The sequence below is a fragment of the Papaver somniferum genome, chromosome 2 (assembly GCF_003573695.1).
Source record: "Papaver somniferum cultivar HN1 chromosome 2, ASM357369v1, whole genome shotgun sequence".
NCBI classification, from domain to species: domain Eukaryota; kingdom Viridiplantae; phylum Streptophyta; class Magnoliopsida; order Ranunculales; family Papaveraceae; genus Papaver; species Papaver somniferum.
In genome coordinates this window covers 94,620,950-94,647,184 of record NC_039359.1, presented here as the reverse complement: position 1 = coordinate 94,647,184, position 26,235 = coordinate 94,620,950, and the positions used below count along the sequence as shown (strand labels likewise).

General features: G+C 35.8%; 2 protein-coding genes across 2 annotated transcripts; both read left to right on the top strand.

Moving 5' to 3' along the window:
- The first annotated feature begins 2,322 nt into the window (after nt 1-2,322).
- On the top strand, nt 2,323-7,850 carry LOC113348454 (25S rRNA (cytosine-C(5))-methyltransferase nop2-like). The gene is made up of 17 exons (XM_026592226.1): nt 2,323-2,738; nt 2,825-3,024; nt 3,119-3,179; nt 3,271-3,404; nt 3,541-3,624; nt 3,768-3,842; nt 3,921-3,992; nt 4,093-4,166; nt 4,481-4,533; nt 5,158-5,267; nt 5,824-5,892; nt 5,995-6,069; nt 6,583-6,675; nt 6,756-6,835; nt 6,915-7,014; nt 7,110-7,375; nt 7,590-7,850. The coding sequence occupies exons 1-17, from the start codon at nt 2,414-2,416 to the stop codon at nt 7,672-7,674; spliced, it is 1,956 nt and encodes a 651-aa protein (XP_026448011.1). The 5' UTR covers nt 2,323-2,413; the 3' UTR covers nt 7,675-7,850.
- Nucleotides 7,851-12,677: 4,827 nt separating this feature from the next.
- Nucleotides 12,678-15,917, top strand: LOC113348453 (dicarboxylate transporter 1, chloroplastic-like). Its single transcript, XM_026592225.1, has 3 exons — nt 12,678-13,934; nt 15,003-15,224; nt 15,368-15,917. The coding sequence occupies exons 1-3, from the start codon at nt 12,801-12,803 to the stop codon at nt 15,728-15,730; spliced, it is 1,719 nt and encodes a 572-aa protein (XP_026448010.1). The 5' UTR covers nt 12,678-12,800; the 3' UTR covers nt 15,731-15,917.
- The last annotated feature ends 10,318 nt before the right edge of the window (nt 15,918-26,235 follow it).

The following is a 26,235-nucleotide window of genomic DNA, read 5'->3' as shown; positions in this document are numbered from 1 at the left end:
TAGTACGGAGAGTATTCATTATACCGTAAATGTTGCTTTCATGGTAAAAAAAGCCTAGCATTTTTAGGGGCCACTCAAAAGGAATTAGGGGCCACCTTTTTATTCCCATCCATTGAAGATGGTTAAGGGGTGTCTTAAAAATAGTAAAGTGTCTATATTACCCTTTACCTTTATACTAAATCAATACATATGTCCCTCGTATCATTCCTTTTCTTCTTCTCTTTTCTACCCATGGGATTTTTTTTCATCATTTTAGTTTTGATTGAAAACAAAGATCGTCGATCAAACAAATGTTTTGATTGATTGTTTAAAATTAAAACTCAAAATTCAATTAACCTTAAAGTTGAAATTTAGAACATAAAAAAAAAGAGTTAAACAAACAAAACGAATAGATGATAGTAGTTGTGATTCAAAATTAGGATTTGATTACTTGAAATCAAAATTTTGATCCGAAAATTTTCTTGCATTTACACTAGCAGAAACATAATCGATAGACAATAATCTACTTTAGCTACCGATTATGGTTGATGTTCTTGGATTTGTAGTAGCAGAAACATAATCGGTAGATAATAATCTACTTTACTTACCGATTATTTTCGATTCAAAAAATTTAATTTTTCTGTACTAAAAGTTACGCACAACCGGTAGATAATGAACACCATTAACTACCGATTGTGAAAGTAGATAATTTCGAAATTTTGTTAAGTTTTAAAAATTTGAATTTTGGGCCATGAACACAATCGGTAGATATTCGGAGGTTAAAGTAACACACTTTACTACCGATTATGGTAGCACGAAAGTTCGAAAATTTTAGGATTTTGGCAAAATCACATTTTATGGCCAATATATATTCAAAAGTTAAATTTACTACCGATTATGGTAGTACCAAAATTCGAAAATTGAGTATATTCGAAGGTTAAAGTAATACACTTTACTACCGATTATGATAGTACCAAAGTTTGAAAATTTTAGGATTTTGGCAGAATCTCATTTTGGGGCCAATATATATATTCGGAAGTTAAATTTAGTACCGATTATGGTAGTACCAAAATTTCAAAAATTGAGTATATTCGGAGGTTAAAGTAATACACTTTACTACCGATTATGATAGTACCAAAGTTTGAAAATTTTAGGATTTTCGCGAAATCTCATTTTTGGGCCAATATACATTCGGAAGTTAAATTTACTACCGATTATGGTAGTACCAAAATTCGAAAATTGAGTATATTCGGAGGTTAAAGTAATACACTTTACTACCGATTATGATAGTACCAAAGTTTGAAAATTTTAGGATTTTCGCGAAATCTCATTTTGAGGCCAATATACATTCGGAAGTTAAATTCACTACCGATTATGGTAGTACTAAAATTCGAAGATCGAGTATATTTGAAGGTCAAATTAATACAATTTACTACCGATTATGGTAGTACCAAAGTTTGAAAATCTTAGAATTTTGGAAAAATCTCATTTTGGGGTCAATATACATTCGGAAGTTAAATTTACTACCGAATATAGTAGTACTAAAATTCGAAAATTGAGTATATTCGGAGGTTAAAAAAACACTTTACTACCGATTGTAATTAAACTACCGATTGTAGTATTAACTACCGATTGTGGAAGGGCAATTTTGCCATTACGAAATATACGAGATAAGGGCTAGCTTTCATTTAGGTTTAGGTGACCCTATTTTGTCTTATTGTTGGCCCCTAATTCCTTTTGGGTGGCCCCTAAAAATGCTAGGTAAAAAAGAAAATAAAAAAGAAAAAGAAGTACAGGGGGTTAGTCCACGAGTGAGTTTGGGGGAGTTTAATGTATTTTGAATCTTGGGGATTTTGAGGGAGTGTAAGAGAGTGTGGGGAGTTTGAGAGAGTTTGGTGTTTTGAGTGTGGGGAGTTTGAGAGACTCTCCAGAAATCTCTACTTTTTTGAGAGATTTGGAGTGAGGAAAAAATACACTATAAACTCCCTAGAACTCCCCAGAACTCCCCCAAAAACACCAACTCCCTAGCATTCTAATTTTAACGACTAACAGGGAGTTTGAGAGTTTCTTTCAAACTCCCCCACGACTAACAGGGTTTTCTAGGGAGTTCGGGAGACTCTTCTAAACTCTCCCACAACTAACAGAGATTTCGAGAGACTCCTTTGAATTCCCCCACGACTAACAGGAAAAAACCAAACTACACCCAACTCCCTTGAGGACTAACACCCTAGTAGGCAAAGAAAGAATGGGACATGAACCGAACCGGTTCTAATAACTCGGCGGCACCCGTTTGTATAAAACTTTCCCATTTCTTTTAAACCTCTTTCGTTTAGGGTTTAGTACAAAACAGCACAACCCTAAAATCTGTGCTCTTCGTCTTCTTCAGCTGAACTTCACCTCTACCATCTCTGTGTCTCCTCCATCTTTGGATTTCATGGCGCCCAATTCACTCAGTAAGAAAAAAGGTGGAAAGCCACCGACGCCAACATCACTCAGTAAGAAAAAAGGCGGAAAACCACAGGCTCGACCAAAGAAGAAGCAAAAGAAGAAGTTTGTTCCTGAACCCGAAGAACTATCAGATTCCGACGATTCTGATGGTTCAATAGAGGAGGAGGAAGAAGAAGAAGAAGAAAACGAAGAAGAAGTAGAAGAACAAGAACAAGAGGAAATTGATGGTCAATCTTTTTCAGATATGTCTTCAGATGTTGATGATGATGACCCCCTTTCCAAAGATGTTCTACGAGACGATGATGATGAAGGTACAGTTTTAACTCGCTTTTTAGTGTTCATGTAATTTTTTAGTGATTGTACGATGATTTTAAGTTTAGGTTTTTGATTTTTGCAGAAAAAGCTTCAGAATTGGATGTGGGTTCAGATGAAGATTCTGATAATTCTGATTCAGATTCTGATAATGATGATCCCGAAAAGAAATCAGAAAAAATTATAGGTAAAAGGGAGAAAGAGCAAGATGATTCTAGAAAGGAACTTGTGACTAATATACAAATGGGGTTGGATACTGATGAATTCCGATTGCCAACTAAAGAGGTTTGATTGCAGTTTTCATTTAATTACAGAGTTTCTGTTATTAAAATGCACTTTAATGATTGAGCTTAAAATTAATGTATTTGGACAAATTCAGGAACTTGAAGAGGAGAAGCTTCGGCCTGATCTTACCCGTCTTCAACGAAGAATAAAAGAGAGTAAGCATAGCCATTCTTGTTTTGTTTCTACCCATTCTTTTTTTAAAACTCTTAAGCTAATACAGTTTTTGCTTTTGTTTGGTGGTTTTAGTTGTCCGAGTTCTTTCCAATTTTAAGGGTTTGAGGCAGGAGGGACTGTCGAGGAAGGATTATGTTGAGCAACTTCAGTTGGATTTGAGTTCTTACTATGGTTACAATGAGTTCCTGATTGGTGTTCTTGTTGAGGTAATGAAAACTTTACGGATAACTAAGTATTTGTGTTTGTAACTGCCTCTCATTTTCTTTTCACTGCTTCATGCTTTTCAGCTTTTGATAGTTGGCACCATTTTTTTGTTAATGTGGTATGTTTATCTGTCTGCAGATGTTCCCAGTAGTTGAACTTCTAGAGCTTATTGAAGCATATGAAAAGCCTCGACCCATTTGCCTAAGGACAAATACCCTGAAGGTGCAAACATATTCACTTACTCATGGATATTTCTCAGCATATTATAATAGGAAAATATGCTCTCTGAACTTTCCCCTTTAGGTTTTATGGGCTTTTCGCTCTTGCTTACTGCGTTTGAATATTGACTTCATGTTTGTTTATAGGCTCGTAGACGGGATTTAGCAGATGTTTTGTTAAACAGAGGAGTAAACCTGGATCCATTAAGCAAGTGGTCGAAGGTAATAAAGGGAATCTAGGCTGATTTTTCATTTAGTTTCCATCAATAAATTCGGGTCACCTTATATTATCATTAACAGGTTGGACTGGTCGTATATGACTCTCAAGTTCCCATCGGTGCTACTCCAGAGTACATGGCTGGTTACTACATGGTAATTCTTTTCTCATTGCAACTAGACAACGACAGTGTTGCAACATTCTTCGTGTGTGGCTTTTGGATGCTTATAATTTTTACATTTTGTTCATATGCAGCTGCAAAGTGCAAGCTCCTTTTTACCTTGTATGGCCCTTGCTCCTCAAGAAAATGAAAGGGTGGTAGATATGGCGTAAGTAAAACAACATTGTTCCTCGGTACTTTCTTAGTTTATTGCGATTTTTATTTTCGTACTGATTCACCATTGACTAACACTAAACAGAATGTAGTACAGTTGAGCATACTTCTTAAATTTGGACCTCAAACGCTTTAGTTTATGATAATGTGTTTATTTATTCAGATTTCCAATGTTTATTTAGTTCTTTAGGAAAAGTAGTCTTCTTGGACTGTTCATGTCTCCTAGAACTTATGTACATCACATGCTGTTCAACCACCAGTTTGCTCTTTAAATTTGATGCCATATATTTGTCGTTTCTTCTCTTTCAGTGCCGCACCTGGTGGTAAAACAACCTATGTTGCAGCTCTTATGAAGAATAGTGGTATGCGCTTGTCACTCACTATTCCTGTAAAGCGTCTGTCAATCCGAATATTTTAGCTTGCTACAGTTTTAATAAATGGCTTACTTTCACTACGAATGAGCTATCACCAAATTGATTTTTTTATTCACATTTAATTTTAAGATTTCATTTCCTTACCTATTTAGGAATGTCCAATCAAACATGCTAGTATGCTAAATCTAATATTTGATGAAGGATAGGTAACAAAACTGAACATACTCATGGCCTCGGATTGAGGTTTTTCTGGTGTCTTACCATTTGTCAAAAATTCACATCTTGACTAGTTGAAAACTAGTTTCTGATTTTTGTCCACATACTGTGCTACTTACTAATGAGATGCTGTTATCAGGATAGTGGGACAATACCATAAGTTAGAGCAGGTGACTGCACAAAGTGAAACCTTTTTCAATCTAGAAACATTTATGACTTGTGAATATACAATTATTGCATGCATCCTTTTTATAGATCCATTACTTCGTATCCTGTATGCATCGGAATTTACATGTCTGTCCTTAGTTTTGTTTATCCCCCTTTCAGATTCATGATTTTCCCTGTATTTATTTGCAATGCCCAGTTTCTTACTCCCTTTTTTGGCTGTTTCATCAGGAATTATTTATGCAAATGAGATAAAGGAGTCTAGACTCAAGTCACTTACTGCAAATTTGCAACGGATGGGAGTGACTAACACCATTGTCTCTAACTACGACGGGAAGGAGGTATGTTTGATTTTTCTTATCATTATTTAGCAAAAGTAGATTATTGAGTTATGAATAACATTATTGAGTCACACGCCCCTACTAGATATGGAATATTTCGAACCTATGTATAGACATTTGATATGGCTTTCATGGATGCACATTTCACATACTATTTTAGGTTAATGTTGTAGAATCCCACTTCAAATGTTCTGCTGATGAAATATCAAAACAATCTCTTTCTTCATTGGGAGTAGAATATTACTTCATTTGTAGGTTCTTATCCTGTAAAGAATATTATTCCTCGCATATAAGTTCGTTTGGGTTCAGCGTTTCGTATGTTGGAACATAATATGATACATGTCCACAAGGGGGAGGAGTTAAGTTTGATGGTTGCAGTTACTGAATGTTGAATTACTAAACATATGTTTTGGTGAAAGTGTTTTTAAAGATCTGCGTAAAATTTAAATCATTGACCTTGGAACCTTGTATAACTCGATCATGTTTTGGAGCGAGACAAATTTCATCTTTCTGAAATTTCTCCATCAAGGTATTTAATGAGATGTGTTAATTTCAGCTCCCTAAGGTATTGGGGATGAACACTGTTGATCGAGTGTTATTGGATGCACCTTGCAGCGGGACTGGAGTAAGTGACCTTGGCTTTTTCTTTAGCACCTGTCTCTCATTTACTGTTCCTCTTATATGTATATCACTTTATAGGAGCTTATCGAGTCTGGTCACGATGCAGGTTATATCTAAAGATGAATCAGTTAAAGCATCAAAAAGTTTGGAAGATATACAAAATTGTGTGTTCTTGCAGAAGGTATATTCGTTCTTTCTGTTACCGCGGCAAGTTTCTGTGATACCCAGGTTTTGAATTATGGATGTCCAGTTGACCGCTTCTGAAAGTTGTGAATGCTCTCCATTTTGGAGTCATATAAGCTCAAACATGGATATCAAATTCCTGATCTTTCAGTAATGTGTATGTGCTGAAATGTATGTAGGAATGGGCAAATTAGGAGGGAAAACTTAGCGCCAATCAAGATGGCATGAGAGTAGAAGGGTTTATTAGGTGGCCTGTGTTCAAGTTGTACCCACGAAAACTTTCAGTAATGTGCATGTGCTCAAAAACTAAGTTTTCGATGGTTCAACTTGAACACTGGCCACCTAATTAACCCTTCTACTCTCATGCCATCTTGGTTGGCGTTCCTGTATACATTTCATTCATCTGAGTTATCTTGATCATCCTCTATAGTGGCTTCTACTTGGTTTTCTTGTCTCCATCGTTATTGCTTATGATGTATGAACCTGTTGTTAATTCACGTTTCTGTTGCAGCAACTGATCCTTGCAGCCATTGATATGGTGGATGCTAATTCCAAATCTGGCGGATACATAGTTTACTCAACTTGCTCTATAATGATTCCAGAGGTTTGTGTGATTCTCAAGTTAAAGTCATAACCAATGTGTTAATTCTTTTTTACATAACAGTCTAAACTTTCTGCTTGCAGAATGAAGCGATAATAGATTATGCCCTCAAGAAGAGGGATGTACAACTCGTGCCATGTGGGCTAGATTTTGGACGCCCTGGGTAAGCTTCAATATTTCACTATTCGCGTGAATCATTAATGAATGTAATTTTCCCACTTAACCTTCTTGGTTACTTCCAGGTTTACTCGCTTTAGAGAGCACCGGTTCCACCCCTCATTGGACAAGACCAGGCGTTTTTACCCTCATGTTCATAACATGGATGGTTTTTTTGTGGCCAAGGTATTGTTGCAACTTGTCTCGTCATGTACGTAGTCTTCATGCATATTATTTGAAGTTGTTGGAAAAAACTTAATAGCTTAGTTACATCTTTGCAGTTGAAAAAGATGAGCAATATGAAGCAACCTCCCAAAACATCAGAGCCATCAGAGACAGAGGAACAGGCACCTGAACCTGTTGTTGATGGCATTACTGATGAGAAAGTCCAGCCGGAAGTAAAATCCCAACAACCTAAGGATTTTAGTGGTCCTAAGAAGAGCAAAGACACCATTCAATTCAATAATGGGAGCAATAACCCATCAAAGCCCAAGGAGCGCAGGCCGAAAAGGAAATTTCCATCTAGAGAAGAGATAGCCCAAGCCAGGTAAACATTTTACACTGATGACATGATATTGTGGTGTGTATCTGGTTTTCTTATACAATCTGTTCATGTTTGGCTTCTTTGCAACTGTTGAGTTTTAATTTTCCGTTAGCCAAAGTATCATGTGTCATCAGATCTCCATGTGGGTTTAGCTTTGTTTGTTTTGCAAGGACGGTGGTCAACTCTTTTCACATTTTTTTATATTTCTCTCTTGCAGAGAAGAGAAAAGGAAAGCCCTGAGGGAAGAAAAACCCAAAACCAAGAAAATTAAGGGTGGTAAAAAAGAGAAACGAGATACTTGAATGGAAGCTGAAACCTGTTCACGGGAATTTTGACGTCAGTTTACAGTTTTTGATTTTTTATAATGCTTAAGAAATATTTTCAACTTTATTCCATCCATACTATATGCAACTCAAAATGTAAGGATCCAAATTAATTAATGTTATGTAGAAGAGCAGAGCTGCGGTTTGGTGTTGTATCTCTTGTGTACTATGTTGTGAATTGATGATTCCAGTTACAAAACCCCTTAAAAAGGAGGTGCAGAGAACACCTGCGTATACAAACTTTAGATCTGGCAAACTTGGCAAGACCATTAGGGCTCCATTATTATCTAGCCAACTTGGCAAGACTATCAGCTGCTCCATTATTGATTTTAGGAAACCTTGGCATTCCTCTTAACAGCAGCGGCCTATCAAGCCAAGGCACTATACATTCAAACCATCTACTACTTTTTATAGTCAGAACTGCTAGTTACACTAGATAGTTGAGAAAATGATAAGCAACACAGCTTTATATAAGGCCACCATTTGGGCATATAGAACATTCCTTGCCCACATTGTTGTTGCTATTGCAGTCACAAAGGAGTTGCAGTGTCAGGACGACTTACAAGCTGACTCTGGTAGTTGGCTGAATAGGAGAGGAGACTTTTGAACAAATCCTTAATCTTGTAAACAGTTGTCCTTGTAGAGAGTAGTGTCTTTTCAAACAATGTTTCAATCAACACAAAGAATTGACACATACTTATCCGTGCATTATAAATACCCTGCAATACTTACTCATAACTTACTCATTTTATTTTGTAATAGTCTCCCGCTCTTTTAACAATAACTCTCCGCATAATTTGCTTTTCGTTCGCAGTAGGCTCACGCTTCTCTCAGCGATATTTTAAAATCAAGAAAGAAAGAAAAATGGATTCCGAAAATAAGATTGCAGAAACCATGCGCTCCATTGAAAATATGTGGCGACTCTTCTATGAAAACCAAATCTCAAGAAATTTGCCAACAGTAAGTAAAGAATCCCTAAATATTTCTTAATCCTACTCTTCTGGTTTCAACCTATTTTCTTTTTCTTGCATTGGAAATCAAAAGATTTTTCACTCCATCAGAACCCTATTTCGATTCTAAGTTGTCGTGTTCTAATTGTTCTTGAATCTTGTTATTCTGATGGCAAGCAGTTTGATTTTATTCCTCTGAAACCCTTTTTTTTTTTTTTCTTTCTGTTTGTTTTCCAGTTAGATGAGGATACACTTGGGTTTAAAAGGGTGATAAACAATATCGCGGAGCATGCTGTGCAGTCCCAACTAAAGGTATACATTCACATTTCATCCAACTCATGATCAAATATCTTAATTTCTTATCCAATCCGTTTAAAGGGTTTGGAATTTCCCTGATTTTTTTTTCTTCCGGTGATCAAACAGACGATTGAGGAGAAATATTTTAAATCTCTTTTTAAATCCGTTTAAAGGGTGATAATTCCTAATTATCCACAACGAGTCAGAACGCTGGATCACCGTCGCCGTTCGCCAGATTATTCATGTAGTTCCAGCAGGTCCCTTTCACGTAGTAGATCACCAGATGAGGTCTACTCGCATAGGAGGAGTCGTGGTTCCAATGTTCATCCATCAAATCATTCCACTGACAAGGTGGGATGGTTTAGAAGAATAAAGAACAAACTTGGGTTCCATCATCAGGACGACCACCACCACCATCCCGGCCGTCATAATACAGGTGTTAAATCATCCAAGGAGGATGAAACTGTCCACGCTCACCATCGTTCCGTTGCGAATCCTGTAAGTAACGGTAAACTCCATCCTCGCCAAAGCAATGACCAGATGGTGAACAGAAGAACACAGGTCAAGAACGAGCCCAAACAACATGGAAATGTCAGAAATTTCTTTGGAGGTGTAGTTGGTCACTTTCTGGGCTCCAATAAATCTAAGCCGTCAACAGCTGATAAAAGACGGTTAGAAAGAACAGTAACAGGTAAGAGAAATGTTGCTGTCAAGAAAGTGCATTGGTTGGAGAAAATTCAAAGACGGTTAGAAAGAACAGTAACAGTAAGATGAAGAAACTTCTTCCGTAAGTACACAGGAAACAGTGCAACTGCACCTGTATTAAACCTGGGTTCTGTATTTGAATGTTCAGTTTTAGTGGTTTGTATTAGAGATTTTTTTTTTTGTAAATACATCATTTGTGTGGTTAATATTTGGTACATTATGAGATGAATTACTTCGTATATCTGATCCTTAACTGATATTTTATCTTTCTTGGTACTAATCAACTCACTGAAGAACCATGTAAGTGCTGGTTAGGATTCATAAATACTTAACTGCATTACTTTCTAACATCATTGATCTTAAATGTCTATCTATCAATTGCTTGATGAGAAGTTCATCTTTATGCAGAAGCGCCATGACTTTGCTTCGTTGTTTGCGACTTCTTACAGGTATAAATATCAGCCTTAGTATTTTTTTTCTTGTGTTTTATGCTATATTGATTCTTCAGTACTTCATAAACTCGCTTTACTCACTGGTCCCTGAAATCTGTTCTATTCATTTTTCTTACCAGGAAAGGATGGCTTTACCTGTCCATACATCTCTAATATGTGGAGATATATTACACCACTTGGACGGAATCATGCAGCAGCGTCTCGTTCCAGTAAAGAATCAGACGCAGTCATTTGGTTTACATGATCATCTTAGTAAAAAATAGCTCCGTCTGTTCCCGAGCAGGTACAAAGTCCATAGTTGAGGCAATCCATGCTAGTTAATGTTATTGACTGGCACACGTCAGCTTGCTTGCACTGCCATATGGTACTTTCCTAGGATAAGCATTACGTGAGCATAGTTGTGCAGAAATTTGATAACATATAGCTGCAGCCGAAAACTCTTGAGAGTTCAGCAATATTCAATCTAATGTATCTTAGCAGAAAATGCATCAACATCCATAAACCAACTAGACAATATAAAAGAACAAATCAACAAAAGAAATGATGTTCAAAAATCTCAACTTGTATAAACAGCTATATATCTTGCATTAAACATATGGGACCACCTGACTAAGCTAATATTCTTGCATTTTTTCTGAAAATGAAATAGGCAGTAATTATATACATTGATCAGGGTCATAGGTGCCTTGGAGCCCTTCAGTCGCAGTCTAAGTGGGTAATAGAGAACGAATATAGCTGGTCAAGGCGAAACGGGCATTTAGTAAAGAAAGATTTAGGACTTTCAGACACAAGTGATAAGAAGCTTCTTGTAGATAGCTCTTGGTGCAAATGGATTAAACCACTAAGATTTGAGATTTCATCCTTTCCTTCTTTATGCTACACAAAGTTGTTATATTTCACTGCAAGAAATGGCTGATTTAGTAGGTGGAGCTAGACTAGGCGCAGTTGTACTGGAGTTACTGAAAGCAGTTCTACTTGTGATGAAGCAGTACTGGAGTTCATTCTATGTGATTGCCCTTTCTCAAGAGCAGTTTGGACTTCTTCTATACCTGGTGCAAGAAGAAGTATACAGGAAACCAGCAACAATACACAAGATTGGATCAAGACTTGGTTTACAGATGGGATGAATAGCTTGGATGAAGACTGAATAGTTAAAATGGCAAATACAGCCTGGGAGATATGGAAGGCTCGCTGCAGACATGTTTTTGATAACATCAAACCTGATCCAGTTACTGTTATACGCAGTGTGCAGTTCTTAAATCTCTCTACGGGAAGCAACATGCAACAGACTCACTGCAATGGCATTGCAGCTACTTTTGCTGATATAGTTTATAACACCACCAGCACAACCATTTCATTCAATACGCATTGATGCTTCTTTTAAGAAATTTAATAATGTTACGGAAACTGGATATGGACTAATGGCAGATGAAGCTGAATGCAATTGATTGATGCAAGCCATACATTGGGCTGAGGAACTGGAACTTCAACATGTTATCTTTGAGATGGATGCTAAAGCTGTAGTAGAAGCAGCAAACGGAGATTTCATGAAGGTGGCTTGGGAGAATCAATCACTTGCCTTTGTTTGCAGCTTGCAACGCACAAATTTAAAGGTAAAATTAATCCACTGATGACTACTCTCTATTGCAGAAGAAGGTAGGGTACCTCTAGACTGGGAGGGTAGAGTAAAGATAACAATTGGTGTAGCAAAAGGAATTGCATATATACATGCACAAGACAACGGGAAACTGGTCCACGGGAACACCTCAAATATTTTTTGTTAGTGGCGAAAACTATGGTTGCATTTCTGACCTCGGCCAATGTACATGGTTGGCACCGTTATTTCATATAAATCACGAGGCACATGTGCACATAGCCCCTGCAATGGGTTCTCGACTGGGATAAACCTAAAAGACCAAATGAACATTTCCCATTTCTTAACCCTTAGAAACCCAAATATTACTGCACACTTGGATAATTCTGTGTGCTGTAAATCCACAAGGAGGTTAAATTATTAGCATACGAGCAGAAAATGTCTTGAACAGCCATTGGTGTTAACGAAGGAAGTTGATGTGCACGGTTATTTAGGGTCAAAAGATGCCGTCATAAAACTTTGACATCATATCCGACTTTTTAAATGCTAGACCTAACTCATTTAGCCAGGCGCAGACGCATATGAATTTGCCTCAGGCAGTGCCAAATTCTGGTATAAAATTTTTGTTACCCAGAATTGGTGCTTGTAGTAGGTAGTTCCAAAAATGACCAGATTCCTTGTCTTAGTAAATTCCGATGATCAAACTTGTAATTTTTTGTATTATTTGTCTATATTATGTCCAACTGTGGTCCTTGTGGCTCTGGAGATGCTTAAAAGACTCCGAATTGCCACTGATTTGAACCATAAAAACTGAAAGAAATCACTTACACTGACTGAACTAGTCGGATTTTGTAAGGCGACACTCTGTACAGGCCTCGCAGATAACGAAATCAATTTTTGTTTCCCCGATCCTACGGTCCAAAAATCACCCTAAATAAGAGCCATAAAAATCTCATCAAAAATCTCCACATTTATTTTCTATTTTAAAACCAGGAATCAAAATCAGAGTCTCTTTCATTTTTTTCTCTGTTCTGTTTCGTTACTTGCAACAATATATGCAGCTCTGAGAAAAAACTCTGAGCAAAATCTCTCACAAAAACGCCATCGATGGCGTCTTCAATCCTACTCACATCATCCTGCAAAGTGGGATTTCCATCAATCTCCAAACCCAGATCTTGTTTCTCGATTAAATCATCGTCCCCATCGATAATTAATCTCAAATCGATCTCTAGATCCAAATCTCAGAACCGGGTTTCCTTCAGTAGTTCGTTTAATAATCAGTTTATCAATGGTGGGGTTCTTCCGTTACTGAAAAAAAAGACTCAAAATTCGACGACTCGAACAAATCAATCACTGTCTGTTAAGGCTTCGGCAAGTGAAACTCCTGCTGTTGTTGTTCCAAAAGAACCATGGCAAGGTGCTTCTTTGAAGCCGTTATTGGCTTCAATAGCTACAGGTATTATCATATGGTTTTTACCTGTACCAACTGGTGTTACTAAGAATGCTTGGCAATTGCTGTCTATATTTCTTGCTACTATTGTTGGGATTATCACTCAGCCTTTACCACTTGGTGCTGTTGCGTTGATGGGATTAGGTGCTTGTGTTCTTACTAAAACATTAACTTTTGCTGCTGCATTTTCTGCATTTGGTGATCCAATTCCATGGTTAATTGCACTTGCTTTCTTTTTTGCCCGCGGGTTTATTAAAACTGGACTTGGGAATCGAATTGCGTATCAGTTTGTGAAGCTTTTCGGTAGTTCTTCGTTGGGGTTAGGTTACAGTTTGGTTTTCAGTGAAGCACTTTTAGCACCTGCAATTCCTTCTGTTTCTGCTAGGGCTGGTGGAATCTTTCTTCCACTTGTGAAATCCCTTTGTGTTGCTTGTGGTAGTAATGTTGGAGATGGTACAGAACATAAGTTAGGATCTTGGTTAATGCTTACTTGTTTTCAAACATCTGTGATTTCGTCGGCGATGTTTCTAACTGCTATGGCTGCAAATCCGTTGAGTGCCACTTTGACTTACAATGCAATTCAACAGACGATTGGGTGGACTACTTGGGCTAAGGCTGCAATTGTGCCTGGTTTGATTTCTTTGATTGTTGTTCCTGCACTGTTGTATGTCATTTATCCACCATCAGTGAAGAGCAGTCCGGATGCGCCAAAACTTGCACAGGAGAGGTTGGAGAAGATGGGTCCCATGTCCAAGAATGAGATCATCATGGCCATCACTCTAGTTCTGACGGTATAACTCTCAAAAATCCTTTTCTTTGTTTTTCTGTGTGCGCTCATTTATGCTTTTCCTTTCCACTTTCTTTTACTGCTCTTATGTGTGTTTAGATTCTTGAGGGTGAAAGGCTGTTGTTCTTCTTGTTTGATTACTAGGATGGGAGTAGAACAAGGTTGTCCAGTTAGAAAGTTATTAGTTAGATCTTCAAAAAAGTAAAAAAACAATAGTGTATCCCGAACTCCATTAAGATTCGGTTGTAAGAGCATCCATAGTCACGGCCATATATGCTATTTATGCATAAAAATCCAAGCGCAGTGGGAGTTGCTAAACTTGCCAAAAGCCAAAAATGCCAAATTGCTATGCCAAATGTGGCAGCAAAATTTAGCATTTGCCAAATTTGGCCGGGCGTCTCTTAAATTATGTTTGGTACTTGGCGAAATTTAAACTTGAGCTTGATAGTAGGTGAGGGTTAAGATAGCGCCCTCACATATGATATGTAAAACCATATGAGCGAGGCTCCCTTTTAAATCCACCTGGTTTATGGAGCGAGTTCTTGAATTATGCTGGACGCATTTACATTATTAATTAAACTACATGTGATGGGATCTTAAAGTGAGCCTCATTGAGGCGGGATTTTAAAGCACGTCTCACCGTGTAGCTATTTGACCGCTGTGGGTTTTGCCCTATATGCTTTTGCTAAAGTTAAATTTAGCTTAGCAATTTTACCATTTTAGCTTCCACCATTGTGGATGCTCTAAGTGGGTATTATCTGGTAACAGTTATGATGCTGTCAAGACCTCGATTCGTATTATGTTATCGAGGAATGTAGTGGCCAAATCGTACATTCACAGTAAACTTTGTTGTTTGGTCTACAAACAAGGGATCACGCATGTAAATATATCCAAATGTTTACAATAGCTCCTGTAAGGAATATCCTCTATTCCGCGCATACAATACAAGTTTTTTGTTCCCTACTTTATGCTGGAAAGCCAAAATCGATACAATTTAGTTATTTTTCTTATTGAAATTCCAGGTCTTAGTATGCAGTTCTTAACCACCTTTCGTTGTTTATATCATGCTCAGGTGGGACTTTGGATTTTTGGGGGCATGCTAGGTGTGGATGCAGTCACTTCTGCTATTCTTGGATTATCTATCCTTCTCATAACAGGGGTAGTGACGTGGAAGGAGTGCCTAGCTGAAGGAGTTGCCTGGGACACCCTCACGTGGTTTGCAGCTCTTATTGCAATGGCCGGTTATCTTAACAAATATGGTCTGATCGCCTGGTTCAGTGAGACTGTTGTTAAGGTCTTTTCTCTTCTCTATACCTCATGAGTTGTTACTTTTATTGTTCAGCTAATTAGTTAGATATTATGTTCCCACTCGACATGCTCATTACCAATCTAAACAAATGTCAGCTAACACGACCATCATCTCCTTCTTTTTTGCAGTTTGTTGGGGGTCTAGGTCTATCCTGGCAATTCTCCTTCGGAATTCTTGTTCTTCTCTACTTCTACTCTCACTACTTCTTTGCTAGTGGTGCTGCTCATATTGGTGCAATGTTTACAGCATTTCTATCTGTCTCTAGCGCTCTAGGGACCCCACCACTCTTCGCGGCTATGGTTCTTGCTTTCCTCTCCAACCTCATGGGAGGTTTAACTCATTATGGAATTGGTTCCGCCCCTGTTTTCTATGGTGCAAACTATGTTCCTCTGGCTAAATGGTGGGGATACGGGTTCGTGATCTCTATTGTCAATATTATCATCTGGCTTGGTGTTGGAGGTGTTTGGTGGAAATTTATTGGATTGTGGTAAACACATCTTTATAGAGTTTTTCTGTTTGAGCAGTGACATAGTTACTGATTTTTTGTCATATTTAGATCATGTGTAAAAATGTGTGATTTATTATTCTTTTTTGAGAATTATGGAAGCTTCCTTCATGTCTGCCTAGTATGGATTTTGAAATTTCAAAGATATGGTTTCAATTTTGAAGTTTTTAGCATACGAGTCATCATTGTGATATTGAATTGTTTTTTTTTTTTTTTTTTTTTTTTTTTTTTTTTTTTTTTTTGTGACATTGAATTAATGACTGTCAAGTTGGTTAACTGCTAATGTTGGTAAGCTGATGCTTTTTGTGGCGGACTCTGTTTTGTAGTTCTACAAGAAGATGGGAGACAAAAGGCTTTCAAAGAAAATCACAGTTATTAGATTTCCTAAAGTCTAAAATGAATCCTAATCTCTAAAATCCAAAAGGAGTTATAGAATTTGAGACTTGTATTTAATAGCTTTACTCACACTGGCATTTCACCGAGAGAGCGTAGATAGTTTAGCATCCTCGGAAGTGATACACTCATCGAGTGTTTCTCCCGATTTTTATCCTGATAGGAGAATGGACGGCTCCTGCCGCGTTGTTAGTATTGGGTGGTGGATGCGGTAAAGTGGCCGAGTTCTTAGTTTGGGGTGGTGGATGCGGTAAAGTGGGGCCCAGGCATCTATTAAAGGTGGGATTTTTGGTGGGCCAAGCTAGCATTTTCCATAGCATCCTTGAGACCTGTATTACTTGCCTTGCTCTCTCTCAAACCGACTAAACACTCGTAACTCGTACTCATCTCATTACCTCGTGGGCGTAAACATAGCCGAATTGTTAGAGCAAGCTACAACTAGTGTTGAAATTTTGCAACAATGAACAACATGTTAGATTGTTTAATGATGCATCCATTTTTCCTGATACCAACTTTGCTGGTCTTTTTTTTTGTGGTTCGTAATCATTCAAGAGAGTTCGTGGTAGCCATGGCCTGGACAAAAAATATAAGGAATGTAGATCAGGTAGAAGCTTTAGCTCTTAAGATGGTGACACAATGGATTAAAACTAAAGGTTTAAGTAAAGTTCTAATAGAAGGTGATAATAAATCTATTATGGAAGCTGTGCACAAGAATTAAATTGAAAATATCAAATGGGAAGATCAAGTTCTATTGGCTGAATGCTTAACTATCATTATGGGTTTATCTGAAGTTACTTGTAGGTTTGTCAATCATGTCTGTAACAGGGTAGTTGATGCATTAGCTAAGCATGCCCGTATAAATAAATGTAATCAACAGTGGATGACTGAACCAAGATCTAGCAGTGATCATTCCTCATTTGCTCAAAAATATAGCTGCTAGGGAGCAAGCTCAGACTGTTTTTGTCATTTAATCTAGGAAAATCAGTTAAACTAGAGTTTTGCTTGAAGTCTTTTAGTTGTATGCTTGTTGTTTCAGTGTTCTTGCTTTTCTAAGTCATGTGTCTGTATTTTGTTCGATAAAATTTGCTTTTTTTCTTCAAAAAAAAAACACACTTTAGATGTATCAAAGGTTGATGCGCTCCAGGAGGTCTCAGGTTCGAGTCCCCGATGGCGCAATATTGTAGAATTTGACATGCAAGGTAGAGTTAGCTTGCCCCCCTTACGACATAATCAGCCCCCCTATCCGCTTCGGCTCCCTTGTTTGGTTCCTCATGAGGCTCGCTGGTAGGCTAGCACGACAACCTGTTCAAATTAATGTAGTAGTACGATGTTGGAGCTTAGCTTGTTAGGCTTCCAACTAGTTAATGTAATAATACTCTTTATCTAATATTAATGTTTATAAAAAAAATGTATCAAATAATAACAACTAAAATACTGAATTAAAACAACTCTACCATAAACAATTTCACGAAGGCAGAATTACATGTTCAATAAGTTGCCTTTAACACATTAGTTCGCGGGTATACTAAAGAAGAGCAATGATAAACCACCAGCGTGGGGAGATGTGTTCAGGATAAGAAAATAATTAAACGCTTAAGAAAATAATTTTGAAAATAATTTTTTAAAGAAAACCTTGCAAAAATAATTTCGAGTAGATAGACATGGACTTGGTGTATGATATACGCGCATATAGCATGTGTTGGGCCATCTATCATCACCCATTCCACCCTTGTTTGTCTAACTATCCATAAAAGAATGGTTATATAGTGGTCATCCTTCTCTAGTGTACCCAATGTGGGACTAAAGAGTTTCATTTGCTCAAAGGAAATGAGTGAGTATTCATAAAACCCTTAAGTCCTAAGATCAAACCATACCAAGACCAAAAATATTTAATTAAAAACTCATTTTTCTCCAACAGCTAGCTCACTGACAACAAATAGCAGTGTTATTAACGAAAACTACCATTCTGTTTTTTTTTTATTATTTTCCGTTAGTCGTTATTGTTAGTTGGACCAAGTCTTCTTTGGTTTTTAGCTATAGATAGACATGTCATGTAATCTTTTTCTTATTTGATTGAATACAACTTATACAAATCATCTTCACAACTCATTTGTTTTCTCTTTTTACAACTTATTCAAGATCTTCCGGATCTTTCATACCAACTCGATCCTATAACTCATTATCAAATCTATGAGCTTCTTCATCTTCAATGGTGAAGAAAACCAACAACTCAATAAATTCCATTGTCGATCAAGTTTCTACCTTGGAAAATCCTATCAACAACAGCTCAAATTTTTCTCCTTTACCACCACCATAATTTCCGCATCCACTGAATCAACCATCCCCAAATCTACTACAACTTTTACGATTTCAATCTCCTTTCCAAAATATGTCTAATTTTGTGTCTGAAAACTCGAATCCTCTAAGTTTCTTATTTGGAGAGGTCAGTAAGGAGGAATGAGATGTTAATGCGGAATTTTAAGTGGATTGAAGTTCTTTTAGATAAATGCTAAGTTAAATGCAAGTAGTGATTATGAAACTTAGAGGATTCGAGTTGGTCTAATTTTAACTACAACCCAAACTTCATTAGTGGGATTTGAACTGGTGCTACAAATGAAGTTTGGGTTGTAGTTAAAATTAGACCAAGAACAAGAAATGGATATGAAGTTGGAATTCGAGTTAGTGGTAGGGTTATTGGTGTTTGGTATGTTGTCTGTAATTGACTGAAGTGACAATGCTGCTGCTGGAATTCAAGTTGATTGTGCAGTGTTGCCTGTGTTGCTGTTGTGCGGCCAGGGATGGTGTTAGAGTTCTTTTTGTATTAAGGGCTGATTCCATTGATTGCCCCGAGTTCCTTACAAGTCAGATGTCTAACTAGGTTAGTCTTGTCTGACTCAGTTAATCTGACTGAGTCGATTTGACCCTATTAAACCGAGTTGGATCGGTTCTACTTAGTTGACCTTGACTGAGTTAGTTCCTTTGACCATTTGACCAGGACTTTGACCCGACCTTGGACATTGACTGCTAGTTGACCCTTGACCATTAGTTTGACCATTAGAGACTGTCAGTTTACCAGTTGGACTAGGCTTTTGGTTAATGAGCCTGTTTAGAGAACTTAGGCTTAGTATCATGTCTTCATAATTTGTTGAATTGGACCACTTATGGTCCGAATTAGACTTTGGTCTCTTCTACAAAGTTGTGGATATTCATAAGACCTAGATAATAAACTATAGAACCAATCTAAGTGAATTAGCAAACCTTAGATACATTAAAGGTAGAGATTGAAAAAAGTGTAAAGTTATAATGGGCTTAGAAACATTAGTTAGACTTGTATGAATTATGTTATGAGACTTGTGTGAACCTTTTGGATAGATTCTTAGAGTTTTTGTGTGATTAACAGTTAGTCTTTATTAACAACGATCGATTCAAAGGATGAACCAGTGGATCGTGGATGTCGAGGTAGGTATGGCTTGTCATCAAAAGAGGTGGGAATTTATATTTAAGTTTTTTGTGATTATTGTTGTTTTCTTTACAAAAGTTTGTTTTTAGCAAATTCATGCATTATCTGATTGTGTATTCCGTGCATTGTTTTATTTAAAATTCCTAAAGTACTGTTGATTTCTTTTAATCTTTCCATTGCTTGGAAACGAATCCTAATGCTTTGTTCGTCTTTATGAATTGTTTGGGAAATAAGAATTTCCATTGATTGCTTGGAGAATGAGATTTTCCATCTGTGGTATATAGGATGCGGCTCCTTCATTTATACTACTCACTTTCGAGCTATGCTTAATAGGTGCGAGACGAGTCACCATATAGCTATCTAGGTGCCGGACGAGTCACCATATTATATATTGTTTGGAAGGAGTTAGTTGCATATACATGATTGTTTACCTATGTGAAATTGGTTGCGTTTTAGTGTTTAGGTAAAACATGAATTGTTTTCAATCATTTCCAATAATTACTTGAAATTTAAATGTTATTCCTACGGGGCACCCCTTTTAGGGATGATGTGCTCACCCATTACCACTTTTAGTTTCAGAGACAAATCAGAGTTGCGCAGCGAAAGCTTCGAGGAGTTGAGTCTGTTAGTTGGTTAACTTCTGATATGTTTATTATGTTGTATATTCCATTTGTAAACCAAATGACTATTTTATATGTATCATTTGATAGGAGTTGTTGTATATGTATATGTATATATTTCAGAGCGTGGCTAGTTTTGGGTTAAGTTTTGTAGTAGATTTCTTAATTGAATGTTTAAGTAAATGTTTTGGATTCTTAGTGCTTCTTTATTTAGTTAATCTCATGATTAGTCAGCTGCTAGCTTTGGGGGGGGGGGGGGGGGGGGGCTACAATGTTGGTATCAGAGCTCACTATTAGATCCTATATGGGAAACAATAGGAATAGCCAGTGCCAGTCCGTGAAATAGATTAGTTTAGAACTGGGTTGGGTTGTGAGATAAATGTTAATCACTAAAAGTGTCAATAATTAAAAGATTGATCTGATTGATTGATCCGTTTGTTTGGTTGTTTGTGTATGTAATGAAGTAAAAATTGTAGGATACACCAATTTTTAATTAATAAGGATTTGAGAATAATTAATCTAAAAAGTATGAACACGTAGACAATTTAATACGATAAAAATAGTGAGATTAATGTTATTGATAAATCTTGAAAGTCACATAGGAATTTATTGAGAACCTTGACTTATACGTAGAGTCAACAATTTATAATCACATAAATATTAATAATATTGTTGGGACTTAATAATATGTGTAAGAGTAGTTAGAATAATACTTCGATCATCAGTCTTAATAATAAAATATCTTAATAGTAATTATAAATGATAGTAAAAATAATAATAATAGTTTTGATAAAGTAATGTTAGCATTTCTCGATTAGTTACATATTGAACTTAAGTTAACTAAAATGTCAATAAGGATATATAACGGATAAAAATAATAATTATGATTAAATAGTTATGGAAAATGAATAACGCTTGTGTACGATGAAGTTTTGTAAATTAAACTAATTACAAATTAGAGATATATGTTTTCGTCTAAAGTAGATAATCAATATAATACTTATTAGGCGTTAGACTTAAGAAAGCAAGGATATAATATATAAATAAAAAGACTCAACTAAATTTTTAGTCTAACAAATGATTTAGTGAACTTTTAAAATGAAACAAATACACATGAAGTAGTAATAATAGTATTCAGATAATTAGTGTGATATTAGAATTAAAAGGAAATAAATTCATATATAAATAGGATCCTTCTTCGTAAATAGATTCAATCATCTTTTGAAATGGAAAAAATTAGAGTGAAGAACTTATACTGTTAGAATTTAAATTCGACTTATATTTAGAATAACTTAAATTAAAATCTCATTAACAATTATATGATGATAAAATAATGATTAGCTTATCTAAAATTAAATTTTGCTAGTTAACTAATAATAATTAGAATTATATATTTTGCGTTTAAACCAGATGGATAATATAAGACTTATTAGGCAGAATTAAGATCGTGAGGTCATATGATGCATACAATAAAGACTAAACTTGTTAACAACCTTATACCCGAATTTTCTTTAGTCCAATAAATGATTATTGAATCACTAAATTATATACACATGAAGTGATAATTATAATACTTGAATGCTTAGTACAAAATTAAACTTAAAGGAGAATAAAGTTTGCATATGAATAAGATACTTATTAATTAATAATAAAATCTAAAGACTATTAAGACATATTAAAATTTTATGCAGACTCAAATGTAAATCATATTACATTACCAATGCCAGTATTTAACAAGATATAGTATACAAATTCAATCTGAATAAATAAAAATTTATGATATCAATATTTACGTGAATGTAGAATTATGTTTAGAAGATTAAGGCTTAACGCACCAACTGGACTATTAACTTAAGAACAATGAAAATGATAATATAACTAAGACAATAATTCTTGATGAGATAAGAAAATAATAATACTATAAAATTTAGAGTTATTGTAAATATCATTTGGATAATAATATAGGATAGTAAAACAAAATGTAATTTTTTTATTAATAGTACAACTTAAGGTTTACTGAGCAATAATATAAATTTAAGGGAATAAAGTAGGATCAAATCAAATCTAGTATTAATAATAAAATTAAACATGACATTATAATTAATTACGATTAAATTTTATCATCATAAGAAATAAGGAATAAATGTAATAATAATAATAAAATATTAATACCAAACAACTGTGAAGAATTGTTAGTAGGTATTTACTGATTATAATGAAATAAGAAAATAGATATATTGAAGATAATATGTAAAAAAGAAAATAAAAATAAATGATTCAGATGATTAAATTATTTAAAATGATGTAAACTATTTATATATTTTACGAAGTAAATTTATCAGACTTACACCAATTACGATAAAAGTTTAGAGACTAATTAATCTTAATAAATTAATACTTACTTAATCGTAATAAATTTATATTTAGTTAATCCAGCACTGGGGAATAGTGAAGGTTGTGTTTTCTCTGTTCGTAGGAAGGCATTGTTGGGATTGGCCAACCTTGACAGGGCCACTACATTCAGAGATGACCGATCATAGAAGTATACTGTAATTTAATCTGAAAAACCAATAGATGTAAGTTCATTTAGAAAGATTCGTAGAATTCTTCCTTGAAGTTAGAGACAGATATCTTATAAAATAGAAATTAGTTTAAGAAAAATTAGACTTCCTTATTTGTTAGTTATTAAAGTTAATATGGTTGAACCTAGAGCCAAAAAATTTAGTTGTCAAAAGCTATCTAGGCTTATGTTTTGTTTATGTTGTTTGCGCTTAGACAAGAGACGAGATTATTCTATAAGGTGGGGAGTTCTTGAAGACTAGAAGGATGGTTTGATTTTCGAGGACGAAAATGAATAAGGTGGGGAGAATGCAAGGACCCTCAAGCTCGTCAACGCCATTATACCAGTTAAGAGACGTATTAGCCAATAATAACTCGATTAACACGAATGTTAATTATTAGAAACTAGTATCATTGGATAGATCTCAAAAAGTTGTGCGGAATGGGATACTCGAACGTGTCAATCGGATATCGGACGAAGAAGAAAAACATCCAGATAATATGAAGGGTAATGGTATTGTTGTGGATTTCAGGAAGGAGGAATGAGATGTTAATTCAAAATTTTGAGTGGATTGAAGTTCTTTTAGATAAATGCTAAGTTAACTGCAAGTAGTGATTATGAAGAGATTAAGTTTATAGTGGGATTTGAACTGTTTCTACAAATGAAGTTAGGGTTGTAGTTAAAATTAGACCAAGAACAAGAAATGGATATGAAGTTGGAATTATAGTTAGTGGTAGAGTTATTGGTGTTTGGTATGTTATCTGTAATTGGCTGAAGTGACAATGATACTACTGCAGGAATTCAAGTTGAGTGTGCAGTGTTTCCTGTGTTGTTGTTGTGGGGCCATAGAAAAGGATGTGCAGTGTGATATGATGTTGCCATTGAATTGCAGGCTAGTAGTTGATAGAATATGTATGTATAGGTGGTGGATTGGTGATAGACACATTTTTGTGTCTGATATAATCTCAATTGTATATATTGTTAGTGCTCGATTTTGTATTTATTTTGGCTTTTTATGTCTTTGTAGGTGTTTTTGGAAAAATAAGATTTTGCCGCAAAATTGGCTCGAAAAGTGTTTTTTGCGTTCATGGGAGGACATTTGATATTCGGACCCTCACTTTGGATATGGGGTAACCTAATTACTAAAGGGCATCCCATTTCCAGGCATCTGCTAATCGCACCCCTACTCTGGATAAGGGGAAACCATCTTCAACATTCAAAGTTCAAGTTTTGGCGGGAAAAAAGTGTAGTTAAAGAGCAGTTTTGGCAATCGTGATTTGGAGGAGTTTGAGGTCGATTAAACCTCTGATTTTCATAGGATAGACTCCTTATGGGTCTAGGAATATGATATGGGCGTTTAAATCGATTAGATTTGGCTCAAACGACGGATTTTTCTCATAACAAGAAAATATGGAAAGTCACGTGTGTGACCTGTTTTATGGAATTTTAGAGTGATTAAAACGCTGTAAACCTTCCCAAAGATTTGTATCTATCTAAGGAAGAGTTTAGAATAAAAAGGAAAGCTCAGAAACGCGTAGAAATCCTAAAACAAGAAATTGTCGCAACTTGGCCGTGAAGAGAAGGAAAGAGATTTTGGAAGATTTGGGAGAGATTTAATCGGTATTTTTGATATAAATAGATGTCTTGGGTCATATATAAGAGGTGTCGAGAGTTTGGGAACCTAAGGAGAGCCAGAGAAGAAGAAATCAGAGTTTTACCAAACTCTATTTCTGCTGCTGCTGTTGTTGAATAAGAAGAACAACTGAAGAACATTGACCCTAGGTAGACAGTTGCAGAAAAGTGTCGATGTTTAACAGCTGAAGAACATTAAGCTGTTCAGGGCAGTCTTATTCTAGGGTCTTAAAATCAGCGACAAAGCAACAGTTTCTGTAACAGTTCCATTGTAACAGCTATTTTGCAACACCAATACACTGTTGCAAACAGTCTGTGTTATTACTTTTCACTCTTTTAATCATCTTTTGAGCCACAAACACATATTTTGAGATCATGATTAATATGAGGAGCTAAACCCCAACACTGGGATGGCGGAGGAAGCCATATTTCATACGTGTGGTAATTATATTTAATTCTTTTTATGACTTTTTGCATTAATTTAATCGTTTTATGATTTTTCTTAATTAGTTGTGAAGTCGTATGATGATGTATGCTTGGTCTAAGTGCTTTTGATGCATCATGTTAGTGATTTACAGTTAATCTTTTTAAAATCTACCCTGGCAAAGAATTAGAGTCAATAAACAAGAGCTATAATTGTCTAAGAATTGATTTTTGAACCACATGGTATGAGGTTTGGTGGAATCCTGAGTCTCAGTAATCTCTCGACATTGTGACAAACCTTGTGTATATATTTTCTTTATTTTTATTATTTTCTATTATTAAGTTTGAAATTGAGTCTACACAAGTCCGAGTTGAACGAACTTTATTTACCACTTAAAAAACTACATCAATTAGTTTGTTGAAAGTAACTGATATTACTTGTAATGATGGGTTTGTTTATGCTGAAGTTGAAGTACAGTTAGAATGAAGTGTAATCAAATGAGAATTGTGGTTGAGGTTTGAGTGTTGTTTGGGTTGAGTTGATATGAGTTTGTCTTAGTACTGCAATTGCAGGTAAAGCTTAAATTACAATTGTACTTTGAATTCTAGAATTATGTTGAAGTAAATATTTGTGTACTGATAAATTGGATAAAACTGAGTTAGTGAAAATGCACATTAGAGAGTTCCTTGTTGAACTGGTGTTAGAGTTCTTTTTGTATTAAGGGCTGCTTCCATTAATTGCCCCGAGTTCCTTACAAGTCAGATGTCTGACTAGGTTAGTCTTGTATGACTCAGTTAATCTGACTGAGTCGAGTTGACCCTATTAAACCGAGTTGAATCAGTTTTACTCAGTTGGCCTTGACTGAGTTAGTTACTTTGACCAGGACTTTGACCCGACCTTGGACGTTGACTGTTAGTTGACCCTTGACCATTAGTTTGACCGTTAGAGACTTTCAGTTGACCAGTTGGACTAGGATTTTGGTTATGGGCCTGTTTAGAAAACTTAGGCTTAGTATCATGTCTTCATAATTTGTTGAATTGGACCACTTATGGTCCGAATTAGACTTTGTTCTCTTCTACAAAGTTGTGGATATTCATAAGACATAGCTAATGAACTATGGAACCAATCTAAGTGAATTAGCAAACCTTAGATACATTAAAGGTAGAGATTGAAAGAAGTGTAAAGTCATAATGGGCTTAGAAACATTAGTTAGACTTGTATGAATTATGTAATGAGACTTGTGTGAACCTTTTGGATAGATTCTTAGAGTTTTTGTGTGATTAACAGTTAGTCTTTATTAACAACGATCGATTCAAAGGATGAACCAGTGGATCGTGGATGTCGAGGTAGGCGTGGCTTGTCATCAAAAGAGGTGGGAATTTATATTTAACTCTTTTGTGAT